At 41.8% G+C, this 25,245-nt stretch overlaps 1 protein-coding gene across 1 annotated transcript in view; it reads left to right on the forward strand.

The window, feature by feature from the left end:
* epb41l4b (erythrocyte membrane protein band 4.1 like 4B) overlaps window positions 1-25,245 on the forward strand; it is a 90,426-nt gene that overhangs the window by 20,765 nt on the left and 44,416 nt on the right. Inside the window, exons 4-15 of the mRNA XM_036538449.1 lie at window positions 3,682-3,760; window positions 4,093-4,137; window positions 4,540-4,592; window positions 8,144-8,264; window positions 16,500-16,587; window positions 17,343-17,431; window positions 17,946-18,015; window positions 19,173-19,342; window positions 19,921-20,030; window positions 20,857-20,887; window positions 23,598-23,631; window positions 24,647-24,750. Coding sequence (XP_036394342.1) covers window positions 3,682-3,760; window positions 4,093-4,137; window positions 4,540-4,592; window positions 8,144-8,264; window positions 16,500-16,587; window positions 17,343-17,431; window positions 17,946-18,015; window positions 19,173-19,342; window positions 19,921-20,030; window positions 20,857-20,887; window positions 23,598-23,631; window positions 24,647-24,750 — 994 coding nt within the window. The remainder of the gene's footprint in view (window positions 1-3,681; window positions 3,761-4,092; window positions 4,138-4,539; window positions 4,593-8,143; window positions 8,265-16,499; window positions 16,588-17,342; window positions 17,432-17,945; window positions 18,016-19,172; window positions 19,343-19,920; window positions 20,031-20,856; window positions 20,888-23,597; window positions 23,632-24,646; window positions 24,751-25,245) is intronic.

Here is a 25,245-nt window from a genome sequence, read left to right on the forward strand (position 1 = left end):
GCAATATACCGGAATGGCAAGAATTTACATGTTTTACATACTTTGATTGAACTAAACATATTTTTAAAACTCAATATACTATTTTGTATGGGAGGTCATAATATTGAGTACCCCTAGCAGGGGTACCAAACTGCCTGGGGTTCCAGAAGGGTAGAGGCACTCACTCCTAACACAGGCTGCCTATAGCCCAGGCATTGCTGGAGTCTGGGCTGTGTCATTAGCTGGCTGTAACTGAAATTTTATTTTTACGAGACATGATTGGCTCCCACTGGATCGGGTGTCTCCAGTCACTGCTCAGCTCCGGCCCTCCTGCAGTGCACTGTGGGAGTTGTAGTGTGGAAAGACAACAGCAGTCATTAGGAATGAGTGTATCGGAGGAGTGGGTGCCTCATACTTTGGTGCTGCCGCGGAAGGTGTAACAGTGAGTCAAGCTTAATGCCAAATGAGCAATTCCAAAGGCGGGCGGAAAAGCAAATACACTAAATCTGTCACTTTCAAATAGACAGTGACGACTGAGGCAAACATGGCTGCAAAACCTGTTGCAGTGGAATGAATGGTAGTACAGTCAAAGCTTTAAGCGGCAATTAATCAATCCCCTGGATTTAATATAGCGCTCTTAACAAAGGAAGTGCCTCCGAGTGCTTCACAGGGCATGGGCGGAACAGAAACGTTGACATTATTATGACTAACGAGCGCAGGAATGGAAACCAGTACACAATGATGCAATGACAGTCAGAGAACAAATCACATGGGTGGTACAGGAAAAACAATAGACTACTGGTGTGTGAACATGCACGTGTCCTTTTAAGATTTATATAAATTCTGAGATGTTACAGTGAATTTGCTTTGGTGAGGGTGGTCGGTCTAGTTTGGTTCATTTTAGTGTTGTAGGATGCAGGTAACTTCAGGGAATCAGAACAGGTAAGTTCAGCCCAGTGCAGGAGGGCAAAGTGCCTTCTGAAGATGCATTATATTTGTGAACAATTCAGGGAGTGTAGTAATAAAATGCATTGATTTTGAGTCAGATCTTAAATGTGGGGTGTGAAAAAAGTACCCATCTGTTATTGACTTTGTAATTTCCACAGAACATGTTTGCTCAATTAAATGAGGTATTAATGGGTTTGTAGTGGTATACAAGTGCATAATAATGTCACATTCTCAATCAGTGTGGTGGAACCCAGTCAATGTTTTTTTTTTTTTTGTAAATGTTCTGGTAGTGTACCACACTACTAGATTTTCTGATCCAAATCATCTTGTTAAAAGTATGAGGTAAACTCAGAATCTATGAATGTTGTCCCAGTAAAAAAAAAAAATCAGTGAAAATCATCAATTATTGCAGGACTATACCTTTCTATGTTGCATGACAAAATTAGCATTTTCGCCCAGGAGGGCTCACCAGAGATGATGAGCTTGTGTTTGTAGAAGGGGTTTAGAGAGAAAAGATTGTTTGTGGTGGCTGTGTCAACATTCAAGTCTCATCGTTCGTTGATTTACATGTAACTTGGAAAGATACACTAGTCTTTCTTCAGAACTACCACTATTTTTATAGTGATTTGAATAGATGGTTATGAATAGAGAGCGATTGTATTTATAGATACTAGAAGAAATCAGTGTTTTGCACTGACTTAAGTGCCTGAGAAGCATGACTCCAGAGGAATTATCTGACTTGAACCTGGTTATCAGTGTGAGTACGAGGGGGCAGAGGTCTTTGAGAAAGGTGTGCTGCGGGAATATTTACCTAGAGTGGGTGTGGTTGAAACTCCGCCAAATATGGTGGGGACAGACGTGCCCACTTTGTACGAGCTGGTGAATGGGGGGAAAATGGTGCAGGCTGGTGGTGAAAAAAGGTACTGCAAGACAGGTGGCGGAGGAAAGAGCCTTCATTGGAACCTGTGTTTAAGGGGAGAAGATAGCAAAAATCATCTTGTTGTTTGAATAAATTACACATAAAGGCATGTGGAAAAACAGCGAGTGGGTCCACAGTTAGTCGGGGATTGTGTTACAGTCAGGCCATTCAGTGTGTCTTATAATGGAAACATGATACAAAACATGATAGAATTTATGTAGATACCGCTGGACCCTTGGAGCTCGAGGATGAGCTCCGTTTTGGGACTAAACGGCCAGGCAGATTGCGGCTTTTCCCCTCCTTGCCTGACAGACGGTAAACAGTTGGGTCATTGCTACAGTTGATTACGTGTGTTGCCATGATCAGTGACACCCCGGCGCATTGGGGCACTGAATTTCTGCCCACGTTAACGGGTCAGCGGCACCAACTGTTTCGGATTAGAAGGATAAGAGTGACACACTGTCACTCTCTCCCTCTCCGCTTTGGTTCGATGCCGATGAGGGCTAAGGCTGGGGAGGTGTGACTGCCTTCTCCCCAGGGATGTCCTGGGCTATCCCCAATCCAGGTTGTCCGTGCGCGGGCTGCGTGCTGAAATCAGCGGGCAGGAAGCAGGTCTCTAATGTAGCATGCTGGAGGAGATAGCAAAGCAGATGTGAGATAATGCATAGACAGAAATTTAAAAACAGACACTGGTGAAACAAAACAGTAGCAACCAGAATAGCAAGTAACGTAGCCTTCTTTGTGCTGCCAGTAGTAGTGAATAACAGCTATTGGAGTTCACAGGACACTCGCAGTTTTTTTTTAAGGTCTGGCATGTCAATGGCATTTCAGGTGGTCTAACTGTGACTGATATGAAACATGGTTTATACTCTATGCATGTAAAATATGTTTCCCCAATTATATCCAGGAGTTAATCTTGATTACCCTTTTACAATGTGCCTGGAAATAGTGTGATGGGTTTTTTTTTTTTTAATTTACTTTCTCAGTTCCCCTCTGGGTGGTTTACTGTTCCTGCCCTGCGGCTGTTCGATTGCAAAGAGCACCACTCCAGATGAAAGCTGATTGATTGACAGGAAGCTGGCCGAGTGCGGTGTGGGAACTAGCCGCGGGAACAGGGAACATTTCCAGAGCATTCCCTGACTGGTGGAGCAGGAGTAGGGGGTGATAAGTCCATACAGAGGGAGCACAGGGCAGGCCATCTGTGGAACATGATCTCACTGAATGGGCTGAGAGCACTGAGGCTAGTTACGACCGCCCTGCTTTGAATAAGAGCTCTGGCAGCAGCAAACTGACTGGTCAGGCTTCCTGGTTGCATTTTAGCCCCATCAAGGTTACGTTTCCCTGTTGTACGCTCAGTATTGTTGCCTTGATAAGTAATTTTCTTGCAGCATCAGCATATATATAATATTTTCACATGGTAATTGTATTATATTTACGATCTGCAAACATTTCGGTGGTACGAACGACCTCCTGAGAGGGGAAATATCCATGTAACCAGTGGTTTTAGCAGTCTGTCTCCTGAGCTAATGAAAAATGAGGAGCAGTGCCATGCTCTTATGCTGGCGGGCAGTTTGTTCCTCTGTTGGGGAGCTATTGAGGACATTTCATTTATTATGTTGTTTTAATTTTTGTTTATGTCTTTGGATGTGATTTTTTTTTAAAGAAAGTAAAACAGGCAAAGGCACCCATGAGAATGTGTGCTATAGATGGATGCTCTTTTAACAGTAGTGAATATAATTACAAGGTGTGTCTTTTAGGAACATCCAAATACTGTGTGTTGTAGCTAAACAAGGAGATGAATGGTATTTTACCTGTGGTCTTTTCTGTTTTCTCAGCCAATCCCCCGTACACACTATACTTCAGAGTCAAATTCTACTCCTCTGAGCCAAATAACCTGCATGAGGAGTTCACCAGGTATGCGCAGAACCCTGCTGTCCCCTTTCAGATCATTTATGGACATAAATGTCCAAATGCATTGATTGATTATGTAACAAATATGCATTGCTTTTCTGACAGTAACAGAACTGCTGCTGAGGTCAAATTCGTAGAATGATCACAACAACCACAATCTCCAGTCTTGTTTGAATTCCACTTTTTTGGCTTGAACTGAAATATTCCTACTGATATATTTAACATTATCAATGCATAATGATTAATAAATTGATTATGAGCAGTAATGACATTTCAGGATTATATTCTGATGGTGTATTGGTGACTTATCTGCTGCATGTGCTTTTTTTTATTAGGTATCTGTTCGTACTGCAGCTCAGACAAGACATTCTCTCTGGCAAGTAAGTCCTGAAGTTTGTGCTATTGTCTGCGTTTCACAAGTACAAATAATTTAAAGATGTAAACGGAGTTGCACACTCAGTCATTTTCTCTAGTCTCTTGCTCTGAAATTTAGGCCTTTACAAAGAGAAAACAAATCGGACTGTTTTAAAAAAGGTTTTTAGGTCATTCGTTCCCTAGAGGTAAGATCTGTTCTATAAGAGATTACGAGGAGTAAGAACGTGGCTTCTAATTTTAAAACCCTGGCTCCCTGGCACACTTCGATACAAAGACATTGCAGTTCACATTGTAGCAGTGCGCCTCAGCAAAGACTTTTTTCTGCCCAGGGATGTTACTCAGAACTTTCTTGTCATGTCTGTCTGTTTCTCCAGTTTCCTAACTTCACTTCTACTCTTTTTCACCAGGTTAAAATGCCCATATGATGTTTCTGTAGAACTGGGTGCCTATTGTCTACAAAGTAAGTTTCTGTGTCTTTTATAACTAATACTTATTTTCATTATGATTGACTCACAGCTTTTAAGTACAGTGCTTTGGGTATGCCCTGGATTTTTTTTTAGCCTCATTAATATTCATGGGGCTAAAAGCTGCTCTCACCCTCAAATATTCACTTTAAAGTTGATAACAGACATAAATGTTTTAATGAAAAAAAAACATTTAAGTACATAATTATTCAAAGAAATCACAAACCAGTTTTTAAAAAAATTGCTGGGGGTCTGTGAAAAAAAGTCATGATGCATGATTGAACAGTAGCCATACCGCCCTACAGGTCTCTTCTACCTGGTGGTTGAGCTAAGCAGGGTTAGGCTTGGTTAGTGTTTGGATGGGAGACCTCCTGTTGCTGCAGGAAGTGGTGTTAGTGGGCCAGTAAGTGACAGTCTTCCTTGTGGACCTAACAGAGGCTAATGCCCTAGTGCAGTGTTTCCCAAACCTCTCCTGGAGGACCCCTTGTCCTGCATGTTTTAGATCTCTCCCTGCTCCAACACAGCTGATTTAAATGAGCAGTTTGTTATTCAGCAGCTTCAGGAGTTCAGTTGAATCAGCTGTGTTGGAGCAGGGAGAGATCTAAAACATGCAGGAAAAGGGGTCCTCCAGGAGAGGTTTGGGAAACGCTGCCCTAGTGCAGTCACAGGGACACTGTGCTGGAGGAGACTGTCTTTTGGATGAGATGTTTACATGAGGTCCTGACTCTCTGTAGTCATTGAAGATGCCATGGCGCTTCTCGCAAACACACACACACACACACACACACACACACACACACACACACACACGCCACCTTGACAGGCTGCTATATAAATGAATTCCATTTCATGTCATAAGGGGTTCATGTGCAATGTGTGGCGCAAAAGCATAGTGTCTTTGAGTGTGTTCCACAGATCACATGACCAATTTGGTGTAAGCTCATTTGCTCACACCTGCAATAGTGGGACAAACAGAAAGAAGGTTGCAAATGGGTCCCCTAAGGCTATGGCACCACTCGGGATTGTCCTAATTCAGGGAAATTTTGGAGGTGTCTGCCGTGGTACAGAGGTGGCATAGGAAGGGTCCCAGTCCTCGGCTTTGCTCTGGATTCGCTGTCTTTTTCCATTCAGCCACAGTTCATTGCTCAGGTCTTTCAATTTATTCCTTGCCGTGATGGTTTTCTCCTGCACTCTTGAGAAGGCTGCTTTAAAAGACCTTGCAAATGTGATTGCTTGATAGCCTTTCAGAGATTACTGTTCTGTATCAGAGATTATTATCTCTTGGGTGGCAGCTTGTGTCTTTCACTGAGTTTTCATTCGCATTTGTGCCTGACTGGCTTGGGCCTATTCAGTGTTATATCTTTGTAGTCTTTATTTGTCAGGACAGAAAAGTGCTGTGTGTTGCGTAAGACTGTTTGTCTTTGTTCTATCTGTTGGTTTTGTGAACCTCATTCCAAAATCCCTTTAAATTTCAGCCACTGAATATGAAAATGATAATCATCATTTTTTTTTCTCATAATTGCATTCATTGTTCAGTGTTTTTGTCATTTTTTAGGTTTCTGTCGACATCTGAAGGCATATATTCTTGTGATTAAGTAAAATGCGGATGAAGTCTGCTGCGTAGCCTTCATAAGCACGATGATAAGCTTTTATTCAAAACCTCCCAGAGAGAAGGTTAACTAAAAACGCTACCCTGCCAGTCAATCTGGCTGTTCAAAATCATTCAGTAAAATAAATGCTTGTTATTATATATGCAGTTTGTATTTTACACATATTCTGAATATTTAACCCTCTTGGGTTGATTCTATTTAAAAATGGTATAAGGTTATAGATATAGAGATATGCATGTGCGTATGCATATGCGTATGCACTCTGCATTTTTTTATTGTGGACTTGATTTGATTAGCAGCAAAGCCTGCTTGGGCGTTTTGACATAGTAGATGGTATCCGCACTTTTCCTCAATCACAATCCATTGATTTTTGATTTTACTTCTGCAACTTCTGTTTTCATTTCAGTACTGCTGGTCTCCACATGCTCTCCCCTTTAGCACGCTAACTGCACATTAGCATACTGTCCATTACCTGCAAATTTCTGATTAAAATGTCAGACTAGCTGGCCTGGAAGTCAATTCTTGCATCATCAAAATGGCTAGATATTCAAAACCTTGGGGTGTCTGAATAGAAGCTGATCACAGGAAAATGACTACAGTATTTAGCAAAGAAAAAAAAATGGCAACCTGCATCTATTCATAGCGCTTATACTTGTAGGTCAAATTCTGCAACATTAAACTGTGCTCAGTGCTTTTGTCGTGAACTTGAAATACACAGCACACGCCACTGAAATCATCGATTATCCTGCAGCCTGCCAGAAGCTAACTGATGGGTGTGAAATTTGGGCGGGCGCCAGGAAGCAAGCTTAGGTCCGCATCTCAGTCCCAGGCAGCGAAAGAAAGCATTGGAAGGCAACATAAGAAAACTGCCTGCCATGGGAAAGTGTTACCACAGTGGAGTGAGGAAAATTACATTATATTATTGTCAATTAGCGGATGCCCTTCTCCAGAGCGACTTGCATACATATTACAATTTTTATCCACGTATACAGCGGGATGGTTACTGAGGCAACTGTGAGTTAAGTACCTTGCCCAAGGGTACAACAGTGGTGCCCGTGCAGGGAACCAAACCCGCAACTGTTTGGTTACAAGCCCTACTCCTTACCACTATGCCACACTACTGCCCATTCAATGCAAACGGAAATAAAGCACACCCACTTACATTAGGAAATGTCAATGCCATGTTAAAAGAAAGAATAGGCTACTAGTTTGAAAAAAAAAAAAGGAATGCAGTTTTAGTTTCTTCAGTTACATAGATGAATTTTCTCTTGAATGTTTGGAGGTAAAATATGAGAAGCTGAAACTGTTTCCTTGAGAGTGAATGCAGAATAACTTCATAATACTCAAATTTCCTGCCGTCCAGGAAGAAGTCAGTGTGTGGTTTTAGCCAGCTGCTATATTCATATGCTGACAGCGTCTATCGTATGTTACAATAATGAATTGTACACTACTGAAATTGATATACATCAGTAAATACTGCATTTTGTAACTACTGTTCAGTATATTGAATAAGATCTGTGCTTAGTCCTGCTAAGTTTAAGTATTGCCTTATTTGACAGACAGCTTCTGTGCTTAGATCCACTGAGAAAACTGTGCTAGGACGTTAACAGAGAGCTTTAAGGAGTGGTGTAATTGGACAGAGATGGAGAACCTCTGATACTGCTGTAGCAGAGAGCTACACCAACATGGCACAGTTTTCTTGTCTTTTTTTAGACCGCTGATAGTGCAGTTGTTGTGAAACATTCATCATACTCTGTGGCTCATGAGACGATACCATGCATACCAACCAGGCATTGAGTTGCAGTCTAGTCTCATCTTCCCTAAAATATGTCAAATATCTAAATAGAAAATGAACAATTTTAAAAATGTGAAGGGACTGGATCAACGCTGTGTAGATGCACTGTATAAGTGGTTACTCTCTGTCTGCTATCTGATAGGTGAATTAGGGGACTGTGACCCCTTGGAACACTCCCCAGAGCTGGTGTCGGAGTTCCGCTTCATTCCTAAGCAGACAGAAGCTATGGAAGCCGCCATCTTCCAGAAGTGGGTGGATTGCAGGTAAGGGGTCTGTCTCTCTTCTCCCTCTATCGTTTCTTTGGCAGAAGCTCAGTCAGCCTTGAAATATGCAGGCTAACCGACCTAAATGCATTTTATGTACTGGCTGTACTTATCACGCTGTCTCTAATGCATACTAAGTAGTTCAGCTATGAGTCAATATCCCTGGGTTCAGGTAAGCATTAGGGTAAAATACGACCAAAATCCATCTTCCCTTTCCGACACCCAACACATCACCCAGCCTTCATAACAGCCTTTTCTAGGAATTTTGAGCTTCTGAGGTAGCAGTTTTTTTTTTTATTATTTTTGTTGTTGAGTCTGTTTTTGACATTCTGCCATTTTTCTTTGTCAGTGATGGGAAGAAATTGTTTCAGTACATTTTTGTTTTTAATTCATTGGGTTCCAGATTGTATGGCTGGAAATGATGCAACATTTTACTGGCAATGCAGATTCAGCAGAGCCGCAGCCGGGACTCAGACACCGGCAAAGCGAATGAAAGCCAAATCTCTCGCATTTGATGTGGATTAACAGGCACAGCTTGATGAGTAGTCTGATGTTCCCTGCTTAGGGAACTTTCACACCAGGTGTACTCACAGGCGACTTGCACATTCAAAAGAATTGGCTTTTTTTGGTGTCGGTTTGCATTGTTTCAGACCAGAAAAAAGTAATTTAACTCCGATTAGTTCGCTCACTTATACACGCAAGCAGAATTCGATTTCTTTTTGAATGCCAACTTGTCAGTGGCACTGTGTTAGCTTGCGGTGCCCCTGCGGATGCACTTTTCTGTGGAATGCATCATGGCCTTCAGAGACTCTGTGCGCTTTTCTCTTTGCATTTTGCTGCATGTTATTGAGAGTTTTCATGGCAGTGGCGTTTTCTGGCTGCAGCTGGAAAGGAAACACGCTGAAAGGTGTGTCATGAGCGGGGGGGGTATTGTAGAACTTTTTTTTTTTTTTTTTTTTTTAACACATGGAAACTTTCATTCCCGGGTTACTGACGTGTTCTTGATTGATGTAATTTCTGTCTGGTCTTTTCTGTATGGCACTATGGTTATTATGGCACTCTTATTCACACTGATACTTTTGTTCAGATGTGAAGCTGACATTTGCCTGGGTCTGTGCTGTTGTTCATGTGGCTTTAGATACAAGCACCAATGTACCTTTGCTTTGTAAGTCTCTCTTGATGAGAGTGCGTGAGCAAAATGTATGAATGTAAAGGACAGAGAGTGATCTCTGCAGAAGAGGAGGGAAGTACGTCACATCCCCATTTTGCAGCTCCTTTGAGTGATCCGTTTCCATCTGAACCATGAATGCATTTGTATTCATATTGCAAACTTTCTCTCGGATCAAAATCTCAAGTGAAACCTTGGTGTGTGTGTGTGTGTGTCTGTGTGTGTGTGCGTGCGTGCGTGCGTGCCTGCGTGTGTGTGTGTGTGTGTGTGTGTGTGTGTGTGTGTGTGTGTGTGTGTGTGTGTGTGTGTGAAGCTTATTTTTTTAGATTGTCTGCCATATCTTAAGAGGTCCGTGTGAAAACTCTGAGGTCTCATCTCTCTACTTCCGTAACACTTGAGACTCCTTGTGTCTTTTGATGATACAGAATCCCTGGTTCTTGATTTTATTGCTTCACAGACTTCTGCAGTGATCTGCTCTACTGGCTCAACTGGCAAGGTTTTTAAGAGTCAGCGTGGTTACAGTATAATCAAACCTCACGGTTCTCACGCACATCTGACTCCAGGAGGATGGTGACCCTGTGCTTTTTAAACCACACCAGTCCCCTCTCAGGTTTAGGATGGATTAGGAGGTTCTGCTCCTGACCTCCTGGCTGTGAGTGGTCCGGCACCTCTTGTGTTTGTCAGACCTCATGCAGAAATGCACTCCTGTAAGCCTGCCTGGAAACTCCAGTTAGTTGATGCCGGCTTACTTGTACTTTTAATACTAAATTTCCCTCCTGGGGAGACAGGATTCTGGCTGGTGCTGCACCATGACTTTGGATTGCCCTTCCCAGACATGTGAGAGAATGAAAAAATGTGACCAAAAAATGTGTCTGCCCTGAGAAGCCTTTGTAATGCACTACTGCCCCTTTTTTATGTTTTTATATCAGTCTTTTATTTTACTTGTTTTTTTGGTCCAGTTTTTCCAGATGGTGTTGGTTTTATTTCTTATTTCAATCTGTCGTAAACTATATTGTACATGCTGTATAAGTTTTATATTTCACTGCTTTTATTCATGCACCAGAAAAAAAAAAAACTCAGAAAACACTGTAAAAGAAAATACATGTCTATTGTTAGTAGTAGTAGCCCAGCTGACCGGGCTGAATCTACAGTCAGGTAATATCAAGTTGGTATCTTGCGAGCTGTTATTTAAAAGTAGCTTACATTAGCAACTGAACAGTGGAAAAACAGCAAGCTAATGTACATTTTCACTTTCAACTTTTTGTTAATATTAACCTTCTCAATGATGTCTGCTTGAACTGAATAGAAATTTCAAAAATTTAATGGCTTGCTAACTGAATAATGTCTGAGCATTACCCAAGTAGCTGTGTTATTTTGTTCTTACATAAGATTCCTGATTTACTCTGCTAGTGCATGTTAGTTTTTGTGTCATCCTTTTTCATGTGTTGTGGGATACACGTCTTGAATTCAGTACTAATGAAGAACAAAAATGACAATTAACATAATTAACAACAGTAATATGACAATAGTCTGGACGCCCTAAACTGGTAATGCCAACCTTTGTATATATATTTTTATCTTTGAACATGGTTGTCAACCTCAGAAATATAATGCGGTTGTAAACTATTTGGAGGTATTTTTAAGCTCTGTGGGAAGCTGTTAGTGCTGGCTGTGACATTATCACAGATGAAAAAATAATACTCCATGGTCGCAAAGTCTGGCACTTTTTCTTCTGCATTCCACCATAAGACAAAGAAGCGTGTAGGTGCTAAATGTAGCTCGGGGTCTTAAATGACCAAAGCAAGTCCAGACCTCTCATTCAAAAGACAGCTTTTCCAACAGCACTGTTCCCATTACTACCCTAAGGCATTGGTCCTCTACTTGAAAGGCTGCCCCCTGCTGGCCCACCAACAACACTTCTAGCAACCACCTGTTTTTCCCTCCAGGAGGATTCCCATCCAAATTCTCACCAAACCCAGCCCCACTCACCTGTACATTCTCCTGCCTGATGGCTGAAGCTCACAGAATGGCATGGCTGCTGGCCATGCCACCCTGTAACTGACCTTTCCATATACTGTATAATATAAAATTACATTCCATTATTGTCCATTTATCAGATGCTCTTATCTAGAGAAACTTCCATAGGTTAGTTTTTAGATCTTATCTGTTCATAAAATATTCAGATGGATATTTACTGAGGCAATTCTGACTTAAGTACCTTGGCTGGGGGTACAACAGCAGTACCCGAGTGAGGAATCAAACCAGCAACCTTTCGGTTACAAGCCCTGCTCTTTACCACTGTGCTACACTGCTGCCCATACTGATCACAATTTGCAAATAAAAGAATGGATCAATGCCAAAGGAATATCATCCATGACTGAGTACAAAGGCTGTGATGGGATGTTGCCTCATCTCGCTGCAGCTGTGTAGTAAAATTACAGCTGTATGAATGATCTGCACCATTTGGGAAATTTAAATGAAATGATGTCTTGCAGACTCAGTTTTATCCTTTAAATGTGGTAGGGCTTTTTACCAGTTAGCGTTACACAGCTCCGGCATTTGGTCAGCGTGTTTCCCCTCCTTCCCCTGTAAGCAGCAAGCTGCGGGAAGGGTGATGGAGAGCCCACACAATCTGTTCACCGAGACTCGGGGGCAGGAGGACGGCCAGGTGGCCGCAGACCGCCGTCCGTCGGAACGCAGCCTGCGGTGACCCCGTGGCCCTGGCGTTGCTTTTTCCGCGGACCATACGCGCCGCCTGAAAACGAGCCCGCTTTCCCTTGGCTTTCCGTACATGTCATCACACCACAAGCCATGCTGGACGGCAGATTTTGGAATGATGCATCCGCCTCCAGTACAGTGCGTGAGCGAAGCCGTGATTAAAATCTCTCAAAAACAGTGCTGCTCCCGGGGTGGGCTAGACGCTCTATGAAGAATCAAAGGGAAATAACTGTGACATGACTTGGTTTAACAACTCAGAATTATAGCTGCCAGAAATAAAGCTGTAGCCATGCATTACAGTGGTGTCATATCAATCTGTAACTCATTTTATTGCTGGTGCGAGGGACTGTCTTTGCTAATTACATGACACGCACTTAGCTTGCTGCCATTTTGTAGACTGCTTAGTGTGTCTTTGCTGATTGTGTTGCATTCCGAAGGAGCAGGGCTCATAACCCATAGGTTGCTGGTTTGATTCTCAGGCGTGCCAACACTGTCGTATCCTTGAGCAAGGCACGGAACCTGAAATGCGTCAGTAAATTTTCAGCTGTATAAATGGGGCGTATATGTGTAAAATAGTAAGCTATGTTAGTCTGTCAGTGTGCTAAGCAAATGTGATGTAAGGGACAAGCTGATAATGCAGACATTGTCTAAAGAAAACGGTTGGACATTTAGGTGCAGCAAGCCCTCCAACGAAGGAGTTCCTACATGATTGAGCTATGATATTCTCATTTGGCTGGTTAGGTGGTTAAGCAAAAGGGAGTGCAGCATATTGTTTTCTTTAAAATGCTGTTTTATTAGCTGGCTTGTTATGGATATTTGTACTGCTTATAGTTAAACTGGTTTGCTGCATCATTTCCTACACCCTTTTAAAATTTCACTTTCAGTGAAATGTTTCATCACAGGGGGCTGTAAAACAGCTGAAAAAAGTGGATCTCCAAATCTATACTTTCAGTAGTGGCTGATGCTGTGAAGCAGTGTAACAACCCGATGTGTTCCTTTTTCAAAACTTTATAGAGTATTGCTTACCTGCAGCAAAAGGAAACCTGCATAGTTTCCTATGCAACACAGAGGTTACTGAGGTAATGTTAGTGACAATTTATCATTATGTTACATTATTTATTTGGTAGCAGAGGCCCAGATCTAGATTTGCATAAATTACGTCTGACATATTATCCTTTTACACAGCTGCCTGTTTCTCTACAACAGTAGTTCCCCACATGGGAGTTGAACTTGTAACATTCTGGTAGTAAGTTCAGTTCCCGAAGCATCATCATATTGCTGTCCAGAGCAGGAGAGAGACTTGCCTACCGTCTGCATGTCTGCAAGATGGTCTTTTTTTCCCAAGGTTCGGGCTGCCTGTGCTTTAGGTTTACAGTGGTATCATTAGGTAAAAGGAGAATTTACAGTAACTGACATGTTATTGAAACACAGCGAAGGAGAATACAGGGCTAGCAGTGCATGCATCTTTCTGGTGTTTGCTTTTGCGTGTTGTGAATGGGTAGCCAAAGGCACCACACCCATACACAATATAAACATTCCTTAAATATTTTGAGAACAATCATGCTGAAAATACACAGATCCGAAGACTATACTGGTCAGAGCCAGCTGACCCTCAGACACAAAAGGCAGGATACGCTTGGGCAGTCAGGCTAGGAAATTCAACTGGAGCACCTTTTCGCCCAGGAAGATCCTGCTGCAAGAGGGGATTCTAGCTTGTTCTACAGTATTGGGCAGAGAGACCGGCTCCACAATGATTCCAACCCTGGCCTACTTTGTCATGTGTTGCTTTAATTCCTGATTGAGTCATAGTCTTCTGGGAACTGCAGGCTGCTTCACTCCATCTGAAACTGACATTTCAGGTAAGGTGGGGGGGGGGGGGGGGGGGATCTTCTTCCTTGTGTTTTATTGATGTCTCTGGTCAGGGAGAGTCAGTTTTGAAGCAGAACAATAGTGTGAAGCAGTGGATAGAGGCCTTCGGATCTGAGGGCCACTGTTTCCCTTTAAATCCTGCAAAATGCTTGTTGTTCCCTCATTCTGACTAGTAGGAATGTTTACAGTTGTAATCTGCGGGGTGAATAGCAATAAATCCTGAATTTTTTTTTTTTTATTGTTTTTTTTTTCTTTTACGTTATATTATTGTCATTTAGCAGACACTGTTGTCCAGGGTGACTTGCATAGGTTACAATATTTACATGTTAACGATTTATAACGCTGGATATTTACAGAAGCAATTTTGAGTTAAGTATCTTGCCCAAGGGCAGAGCAGCAGTGCCCCAGCAGGGAATCAAACCAGCAGTGCGTCATTTATGAGCCCTGCTCCTTACCACTATGCTAACTTTTTAATGAGTTATTACTAGTTTCAGCATTTGCTTACTTCTGGCAGCGGTGCAGAAAGTCCCATTTTATGCAGCACCCCAGTTTCGGGCTGCTAAATTGATCTGAGATGAATTTCAAAGCAGAGAAATATCTCTTATAAATGCGGCTGGAGGGATTTTAAAGAATGACAGATCGATGAGGAAGTCTGTATGGTCTGCAGTGCTCAGTCAATCTAGCGAGTGCAAAGGTATTTTCTACTTCCTTTAAGCAGCACGATTGACTGCATACTTGATCTTCAGCAGCATATCCTACTGTGCTTTGATCAATAGCTGTGAAAAGTTACTTGGTGGAAGAACAAAGAAAGATGAAATTGCTTAATAAACCCGACTTAATAGTGTGAAATTTCAGGTTATCAGTGTAGCCAAATGTAATATTAGCACTAAGAGACAGAGTGCTCTAAAATACTGTAGTTAGTCTCCAACTATCTACTGTAAATTGACAGCAAGCTGTCACTTGAGTAATTGAACCTATTAGGGGGCAAATTTCTTGCACGTCCTTAATGTAATTGATGCTTATGCACAGATATTGCTTGTAGCAATAATACATCTTAGAGCTTTTATTGACACTACTTCTGTTTTCACCTTTAATGAAAGTTTATATAAATTTGTTGGATCAAATGTACTCCTCTAGATTTTGTAATCATTCATGAATCCTCAAAAGGTGGTCATGACTATGCATACATGGCACCTTAAGACTACACCAGTACGTGGTATAGTTGACTGATATTGATTCATGCCAGCAAATTTGCCAGCTGGCTAATGTGTTCTTATGCTCAAGGAAAAAAGCCATATGTACATATCAAGTATAGACAAAACACATATATACGTCACAGCAAGTATCTCAGACTAATTTATATAGTTATTCTTTTAGAGTATGCCTTTTGTAATGGTATGCTGTTACTATGCTGGCAATAAAGTAAACTTGTATTTGTTAATGGACACAAAGGTTACTGTTACCTTTTTTGGTCTTCATTAATTGATAGCGAATGTACAGTATGCTACTGTGCGTGTGGATCCATATTATATCTGATGGCAAAAGCACAGAAGAAATTATCGAGTGGGAGTTTGTGGGTGTGGGAGTGCAAGAAAATAAAACCAGTGTGGGTGGTGGGTGTGGGTGGGAGTGAACAGAGTCCTGCGCAGGTCTCTGTGTTGTCGACTATGTTTTCATCACAAAGTTAACCAGTTAAGTTAAGTAACGCTGTTACTTTCCCTTCATTGGGAGTGTCTCTCATAACTGAGGCCTTCAGGTATCTGTGGCAGTCTGCAGCGGGCTGTGTGGTTTAAGAATCCCCTGATTCTCACCAGCTAGGATTAAGCGAAACGCCGACTTACCCTCAGGGATAATCCGGCAAATCCTCACTAGTTGCTTGATTCAATCCTAGAGGATTCCCCCGGATAAAGTGGGACACTGATTTTGTCACTAGCTCATCAGATGAAGCTCTTTGATTGGTCCATACTGCATGTCATTCAACCTTTTTTTCCCTACAGTTACAGGTTGCAGGGTAGCATTCCATAACTATGAAACTGCACTGGGTGTGTTCAGGGAATGTAATTAGCAAGCATCAGTAATGTCACAGTAAATGTCAGACACTATGAATGGCTGCCATTGTTTTGATTAAAAAGATTTTTTTACAGATACAAATGGCTGCTTACATCCAATAAGAGGATACTGCAGAGGTTTGTGATGCAGAGACACACATCTTACACTGCAGTGCTTGGAATATGAATTACACAGAACCCAGTTCTCAGGGCATATTGTCATGAGATAATGGTTCTTGTAAGTCCATGAAAAGTCCTTGAGTTTTCCATTAGAAATGGCAAATGCAGCCGGAAAGCAGGGTTTTTTGTGATTCGTAGGAAAGGTATCGCAGAAAAGGCTTGGTGCTGGAGTGGTGCTCTCCGTGCAGACAGGAAGGGTCACGACTGCCACCAAGAGTCTAATAATAGTTTTATTCCTTTTTTTTTTTACAGGGGAAAAAGTCCTGCTCAAGCAGAAATGTGCTTTTTGAACAAGTGCAAGTGGCTGGAGATGTACGGAGTTGATATGCACTTTGTAAAGGTATGTAACTGTTTCTGTTTCATTATTTTAATTCTACATTCTCTAGCTACTTAGCTTAATTGATTGTTACTTTAACCGTGGATACTATAGATTTACTTGTGTAGTGTGTTAGTGTCTTATCCAAATTCATAAACACTGTCCTACCTGATGATAACACTCCTAAATGTACCAATCAACAGCTCTGACTGTGTAAAGTATAACAGTCATGCACAACAAACATTCTCAAACACCACTTGCCAGTCATTCTCTAGGATTGAATGCAGCTGCTGATCAGCTCTATATGATGTCACAAAAAGAGCCACTCTGATAGGAAATGTGGTTCTGTGATGTCGCTCCCACTCAGACTCTCAAAGAAATTTCTTGTCTGTTTCAAGCCTGCATTCTACCTTTAATCCTGCTGTGTGCTTGGCACATCGCAACTGTCAGCGGTGTTATCCGTGGTCAGCTTTTAACAGATGGATTGATGGGCATTTGAGCTGTCATGTGTCATTTTATATTCTATTCACTGTTTATCTAATCCTGTATGCAAACAAAGTAAATGTGTCCTCACCAGCAGCCAGTACTTTAGATCCTGCCAGACTTACGGCAGCAAGGCCTGATTGCCACTCCCTGGTCTTACAATGTAAACTTATAAAACAATGGACTATGAATATATCATGTAAGTTTTTTGATGTTCTTATGTAAATATCGTGCCTTTCTCTGCTACTCTCACCCTTCTAATCAAACACCTGTATAATTTCTTCCCTCCCGGACAGGGAAGAGATGGCTGTGAGTACGCATTGGGCCTCACCCCAACTGGAATCCTAGTGTTTGAAGGGTCCAGTAAAATCGGCCTGTTTTTCTGGTAATGGCTTTTTTCTTTTTTTCTTTTTTTTTTTTTTTTTTTACTGGAAGCACAGTCATCTTCATCTTAATTACATAAATCAGAGAGGAAGTAACATCGGCATATCGGAGTGTCTCTCGCAGACGAGCACGTTGAAAGAGTAATTTGCATCCATAAACTCTGTTTCCTCGCACGCACACGAGAGCGACTCGCCTTTAGCGTGCATTGTCTCAGTTCTGCGGTCTGACAAATGGATGAACATATATCGTGTCTTTTGATGCACGATTAAGCAAATGGATGGGAAATCCTAAGACCTTTAGCTGTATAGGCCTTTGTTTAATAACATTTCAAAGGATTTGTTCTTCACCAGATGAATGTGAAATGCATTTCCCCTGCATTGTAAAGAAGAGCCAATGGGCTGTAAAGCAAACAAGCTGATGGATTGCAGGCCTCCAGTGAGCACAAGGCAGGAGTATCACTTGCGGTGAATCATGCAATATTAACCATTTAATGGTATGTCGTTCCGTTGTGACAGGCCCAAAATTACAAGGATGGATTTTAAGAAAAGCAGGCTGACTTTGGTTGTTGTGGAGGACGATGATCAGGTGAGCATAAAGCAGCATTGTCCTTTCAGGGCTCCAGACTAACTTTTACACTGGTAGCACTGGTGCTACCAACTTTCTCAGTTGGTCGCACCAGCACATGATTTGGTCGCACCCTTTTTTTTTTTTGGTACAGCATGGTATTAATCAATGACCTTGCATGCTGATGAATAGTTGTCTTAATTTGCATTCCCTAGTTTTGCATTGATGTAAAGATTGACAGTGACTCGAGACTTGATGTTTGGAAAATATTTTTGGAAAATATGTTTCCCTCGTACCGCAACCACGGGTACTGCGTTAGCCATTGTGGGTGAAAGTAGTACTTTTTCTTCTTCACTGGCTCAGTCGGTCTCTCCTTGCCTACACCTGCACTCTCATCATCAGTTGTGTCTGAGTCGGGACCTCTCGTTGGCTCTCCCTCTCCACCAGCCTCCTCCTTTCAACTTCAAGCATTTAAACATAAGTCTTTAGATCAAAATGTCTTTGAATGCATGTTTCCCATAATCTTAATCAGGTGTGTCCAAACTGGTACTGTATATCTATTAATTAATGATTTGCTCTTCCAGCTTCAGGCCGTGGCAGCATACTTCAAGCAGCACCACAATCATGTCAGGAACTATGAGCGTACATCAAGCTTTCCCATGTACTGAAAGGGAAATCTCTTACTTAGTATCGATCATATGTCAGTCTGAGGTACATAAATCCACCACAACCAATTACTCTAACCACTCTGTTTCCTAAGGGTCAGAACTGTGAGTATAAATGAAAGAAGTGGGAAAATTCAGAACCTGAGCGGAAGTGTTTTTTTGCTATTTTGCTGGTAGCAGCCGAAAATGTCAACCCAAGAAGAATACAACTTGCTTGGACAAAGAATTTTCATGGTGTCCTGAATATCAGTGCTTGTCGGCTTCACCTAGCTGGCGCACGTGAAACTCGTAGCAATGAAGCAGGGTTCAAGGGCAGCTGGGTGTGCTATTAGGTTGATGTATTCCTCAGCAGATGGTGGTGTGTTCAAATCGAAGGCATGGAGCCTCTCTGAAAAAGCAAGAAAGTGCAAAAAAAAAAAAATCGGATTACAATGGAAAATTATTAGAACTGGCGGAAGGCAGGAGTTTTTTTTTTTTTTTACCTTTTTTTCTTCCCCTGTTGTGTCTCGGAAGGGCCGGGAACAGGAGCACACTTTCGTGTTCCGCCTGGACAGCGCAAAGACCTGTAAGCACCTGTGGAAGTGTGCGGTGGAGAGCCACGCCTTCTTCCGCCTGCGGCAGCCCTCACACAGCAAGACCCGGCACAATGACTTCGGCCGCCTGGGGTCACGCTTCCGATTCAGGTGAGAACCAGGGGGCCCGCCGGGAGAGCCGTCTTGAGGGGAGTGTCAGCTTGCTGGGCTGTCTGTGGAAGAGCTTAGACGCTCTCTCTTCAGCCGAAGCCTTCTGAACTCTTATCACGCTGCAGAGCACAAAGGGCTTTCAGAATTCGTTTGATGCTGGGCTTTAGAGCTTACACATGCTGGGACCACGGGTGAATTCTGCTTTTGACTTCTGCAGTGCAGACCAGACCATTTCAAACAGTGGTACAAGTATCCCCAAGGGTACTGGATAGGGCCGTAAGGAGTATTCAAGGTAAATAATCATACATAATAAAACTACAGGGGGCAGGGTAGCTGATGATAAAGGAGTACTTTTAAAGCCTTGGAGCAGAAGGTGTACAATTCCAGCACACTTGAACACTTTATTTTGCTTAACGAGGTACTGGAAAACTGGCTTACACTAGTGAGTCAGCAATACCTATGAAGATGACATCAGTATTTTAAAAAGTTGGTTATTATGGAGGGTACCGTCAGTAGCAGTGGGATGCTGCTGGGCTCCACTGGCCGTTTTGTTTTTGTTGATGATGTGTTCTTCACAGCGGGAGAACAGAGTACCAGGCAACACATGTGGGCAGGCTGCGGAGGGCCAGCACCTTCGAGAGGAGGCCGAGCAAGCGGTACCCATCCCGGAGGCAGTCCATGGTGAAATGTAAGCCTGCATCCTCTGTGCGCTGTAACAGGCTGGCTGCGGAGAGTGCTCGGCCGGGGGGCGGTTGGGGGGGGGGGGGGGGAGGGGGGGGCGCGGGGGGGATGTGTGATTGAGGGCTTCCCCACGTGAGAATGCAGGAAAGAGGCAGTTTAAAGCAAAGCGGCAACCAGATGCAGCCTGCAACCTTGAGCGCAGATCACACAGTTAAAAGAGTCTGGTGGAGGGTTAGAGGAGTTACATACCTGTGAAAAGGCAGCCCAGAGATTAAAACGATAAACTGACAAAGTTCATGCATGTTGCACTCGGCTGCACCTGTCCTGTCTGCATTAAGCAGGCATGCAGTTGCTATAAAACACATGTGCAACAGCTTAATATGACGGTAAGCAGAAAAGAATTATAACCTAGAAAAGTGTTATAGAACACAGATCAGTATAATGTAATCATGTTTTACTGCAATCTGTAAAATGCCTTGTCAGCATAGCTACAGACACACTCTACCAGTTGGGAGAGTCCATTAGTAGGACTCGTCAAAACCAGACTGAGTTTGTGTCTGCTCATTCTACACATAAACAATACACATGCTTTGTGGATAAAGGGACATTTTACCTTTAAACTTGCCATGAGGCTTTTTAGTGTATGGTTCATAGGACTAGAGCATATAGCATATTGATAGATATATGTACATATGTTTAGTATATAGTCCAACTGACTGTTACTTAATATAACCTGTCAATTTCATATTCCAGCCTTGTGACCTGATTGTCTGATATTGTTCCGCCTATGTACAGTATGTGACCATCATCTTTCTTATTTTCCTTGCCCGCAGCCTTGAATCCTGCCAAAGCTACACATTTAAGGTAAGGACCTGCATGTCAAGGTCGAGATTGACTGGTAGCTGTTGCATTTACCTGTCCTGAGGCATTTGTATGTACAGTGTATCCTCTGGTAAGATTTCTTGCATGGTCATTTGGGTACAGAGTTTCTTTGATACTCAGCAATCTTTCCATCTTACTCATTTTTAGCAGTCTCCTAAAACCAAGGCCCTGACATCTTCATGTTTTTTTGATGCCATACCTTGTATGCCCTTGATAAGGGTGTTATTTAAAATTCACCGGGGCCTGCGCTCCATGCTGGTGTTTCGAACACGGTTCACATAACAAGGTGTCGACGCGTTTCCCTTCTGAACTTTTGCATTTGAGCCGTACGGTCTACCAGCAGGTTCCGGCTCCCCCATATTTATTGGAATCTCTCACCGCTTCGACTTAAAGCGTTTTAACGAAAGCCACCGAGCCACCCAACCTGATACAGATTGCAGGATTCTTCCTCTTGAAGTGGACCTGCAGCTTGTGATCTGTTCATAATGAGAAGGTGAAAATGGGCTATGTTGTGTCCAGAATATTGGTCCATGCAAATGTATGGGGGCAGAGGAGGCACTGTGTTGCATTTCATAACAAGTCCTTTTTTTTAAATAGCATCATTGTCATCACACTTTGACTTGGGAATTGAGATACGATACCATGTGTTTCCTTCCCCGTGTGGACGGACAGTGCACTGAGAATGGAACAAGGCATTATGAGTGAGCTGGGACCAAACATCCAGTGGCTAGTGGAGGATTGTTACACAAAGTGTCCTAGTTGGCCAGTTTGCTGCAGAAACATTAGTGCTTCTGATTTTGTTCAGGGAAATTGCTACTTTTTTAAATTCATTCGGAATGCCTTCAGAGTTCAATGTCTATGTAATGGATATGTAAACCAGAAAAAATAAACCCCAGTTAATCTTTATCATTTCTTACATGTCTGTCCATTTTTTTTTTTGCTTGTCATAAAATGTAGTGCCTCACTCACTGGAACGGTGACAGGCAAAGACATCTGTTAACCAAGCTTTCAGGCCACATGATCAAGTATCAGCCATAAAATATTTTGTGTTTGCTCATATTTATTTCACGGACTGAAGCAACTTGACATCAACCTCAAAGACCATGAAACTAACTCAAATCACAAAGCATGAAATTTGCAGCCATTGTGACCTAGCAGGCCATGTCATACCCAGGCAGTTTGATCCAGAGCACACCAGTGAGAGAGGACACAAAGGTCTTTCTGAAATCACCACACAGCTCAAATCTGAGTTGCCTGAATAAAGCAGTGGCTGTTAGTGCTAGCTTGATAAGTCCAGTTCTTTCCAGCTTTTGTGTATTTTTGACCTTGTCAGGCCTTACTTCCTCACTGCTTGTAACTAGACAGCTTTATTCAGTAGTATTCAGTCAAATGTTTGCTTTTTAAGCCTCACTGCTACTAATTTATGTCAATAATGTTTATCCGTTCTGCTGAGTCCCTCTCTGGAAACTGAAGGAAACTGAAGACACAGCTCTTCCGCTCTTACCTGAGCACCTGAAACACTACCCCCCTAAAGGAACTTTTCATGACTCAAACTGTTTCCTACTAAACTTAAAAATAAAAAAAAAAATTAAAAAGTAATCTAATGGTTTAACACACTAGTTAGCTTTACCTGCTACTTTGTACCTTGCCTGGACAACCTTTGAAATTTGGTCATGCAGTACTTCTAATATTGTGACTCTGTATGGTTTTTCACTTGTGTTGTATTTTACCTCACTTGTAAGTTGCTTTGGATAAAAGCATCTGCCAAATGAATAAATATAAATGTAAATGCAATATTAAGTAGACGGGACAGAGACAACCTATAGTTTGTGAGCAACATCTGTATTGACTCATAGCATTTATCTGTATCATGACTTAGAATTGCTGAATCAAAGCTCTAAACCTGATAATGTATTCTTTATATATATTTTAGACCTTTTCCCCCTGTACTTTCATATCATATTACATCTTAATTAAATTATTCTGTGTCAATATTGAAGAAGTGAGTTATGGAATTATGCAATAATTCTTAGGCCAGTGTTAAACATTCCACAACATCGTTAATATTGAGTCAAACATCTCTTAGGTAAAATTAATGAGTGATGAATTAGTCACGTATTTTCATCATCTGAAATGTTAATTATCTGGTCTTACTATATTTGAAAAGTTAACCTCACCAATACTTTGATTAGTTCATATATAATTTAAGACCATGTGGACTGAGACTCATGGTGCATGCAGGTCAATCAGTTAACTTTGGTTTGATATTGCATGCATTTACAAGGACCCACATAGCTAGAGAAGAGAAAAAAATTAACATGTTTTGATAAATAATTGCAATTCTGTCTTAGGAGGCAGAACACGTTTTAGATCAGTTCCCAACCAGAAAAGGTCTCTGTTCCCACGATAAGGATTTAAAACGGCCTACACCCACCAGGCCTTCTTCCCAATGAGAATGACCACTTAATGAGAGTTGTAAAAACAGACTCGGAGGAGGCTTTATAGGGGAATTAACTAGCTGGCTAATTGCTATTTTGCTCACCCTAACCCTAACCCTAACCCTAACCCTGACCCACCAGGCCTTCTTCCCAATGAGAATGACCACTGTAAAAGAGTTGTAAAAACAGACTCGGAGGAGGCTTTATAGGGGAATGTGGATAGCTTCTAATGTGTTTTTGTCTTTTCCTGGTAGCGCACAGACAAGCCCCGACCCCAGCCTTTACCCGGTAAGCAAAGCCGAGCCCTGATCACGTTTATGAACACAGTCGATGAAAAGGAAGTGGAGAACCGGAGCACTCCGGCTTGATGATCTCACAATAAAAGCAATCCTTGCGTTCCGATGCAGCTTAACCAATCAGTCTGCTGGGATGGGATACATCCGTTTGCTGCCTCGATGTAATAGAGTAAAAACAAGATCAAGATTTCTTTGGTAAATTATTTAGCTTTGTGTGATTGACTGGCTGTTTCAACTGGATATAAGATTTATGCAATAATATTATAACAACATATTGCTATTTATAGTTATATGTCATAGATATAATATTAGAAAATACAGACATAGCGTAAGAGGTTCTATCACAACTTGTATTTTGTATTTCAATGATTATATTCTTTTCCATTTTGTGTAAGGGGAAAAGTCGTATTTCTGCAGGACAGACCTATTATCTGAACAGGCCTGGCACTCCATCTCTTTATGACTATCTGTTTTTGATGGATGAGGATGAGGCAGCTTTGTTCTTCCTCCGAAAACAACGATTACTACCCCTCTGCCGTATCTCGTTCTGTCAGTGGACCCAAACTTTTGTAGGTTTATATGCCCAAGTAATAACATTTTATATTGCTTTCCATTATTGAATGGAGCTAATTTATAGTCAAGCCCCTGGTTTTGCGGTTATCTGTGGAATATAGATGTTTTTGGATGCTTGGTGAATTCTGAATGCTTTGAACTGTGTAATAGAGCTTTGCGTACAGCTTTCCACTAAGCTGTGTGAATGTAAAAGCATTTAAGAATTCCAGAGCTCTTTATGTTCTTTTTAAAAGCTCATTAAAAAGCACATCCTAACACTCTGTAAAGGACCTGCACTTTTAAAAATGTTTATTTATTTATTATTATTATTTTTTTTTTTACTTGAGATTCTCAATGAAAATGTCACCGTCTTCACATATTGCTAACCAGGATTGCGTTCGTTTTCGCACAATGGATGTTCATGGAGGTGTTCCTCTCATTTTTCCCCCATTTAGTACAAGCAGAATATCCCGATGCCACATGACCAGTGGCACCAGACTCACCCCAACCTGGCACATCCCAAGTACCCACCGCATCCTGGACACACGCCACCTCTCAGGTAATGGGCAAGCATTGAGGAGATGTGTCTTCTGCTCTTAGAAAGGAATAGTAAACACTTAACACAAATTTTTCTGATGAAAGTGATTTTGAAAGGACAAAAGAATGTTTTTGCAATGGTTAGGACTGAATAGAAGCAAGAAGTGTAAAATGTGTATGTACCGATTTTGAAATAAGGAGTTTGAAAAAAGGACAGGAATAAGGAGGCCTGGGAATAAGAACTTGCTTTTCAGATAAGCAAATCAATATACTGTTGCTGTTGTCAATTTTTCCTGATGTTACCATGCTTACAAACTTCCCCCTGCCTCCTCAAGAAAAAAAAAATCAATATTTCAATATATGGATATCAGTCTTTGATTTTATATATTGATGTCAGCCATTTATTTCAGTAGCATGTGTATCAAGGGTTTACAATTCCTTTAACTGAAGCAAACTGCTCTCTCGCTGGGAACTTTTCTCTTTTTTTGTGCTGATAGCCCCTTGGCTTCATTTCGGT

The sequence above is a fragment of the Megalops cyprinoides genome, chromosome 10 (genome assembly GCF_013368585.1).
Source record: "Megalops cyprinoides isolate fMegCyp1 chromosome 10, fMegCyp1.pri, whole genome shotgun sequence".
NCBI lineage: Eukaryota > Metazoa > Chordata > Actinopteri > Elopiformes > Megalopidae > Megalops > Megalops cyprinoides.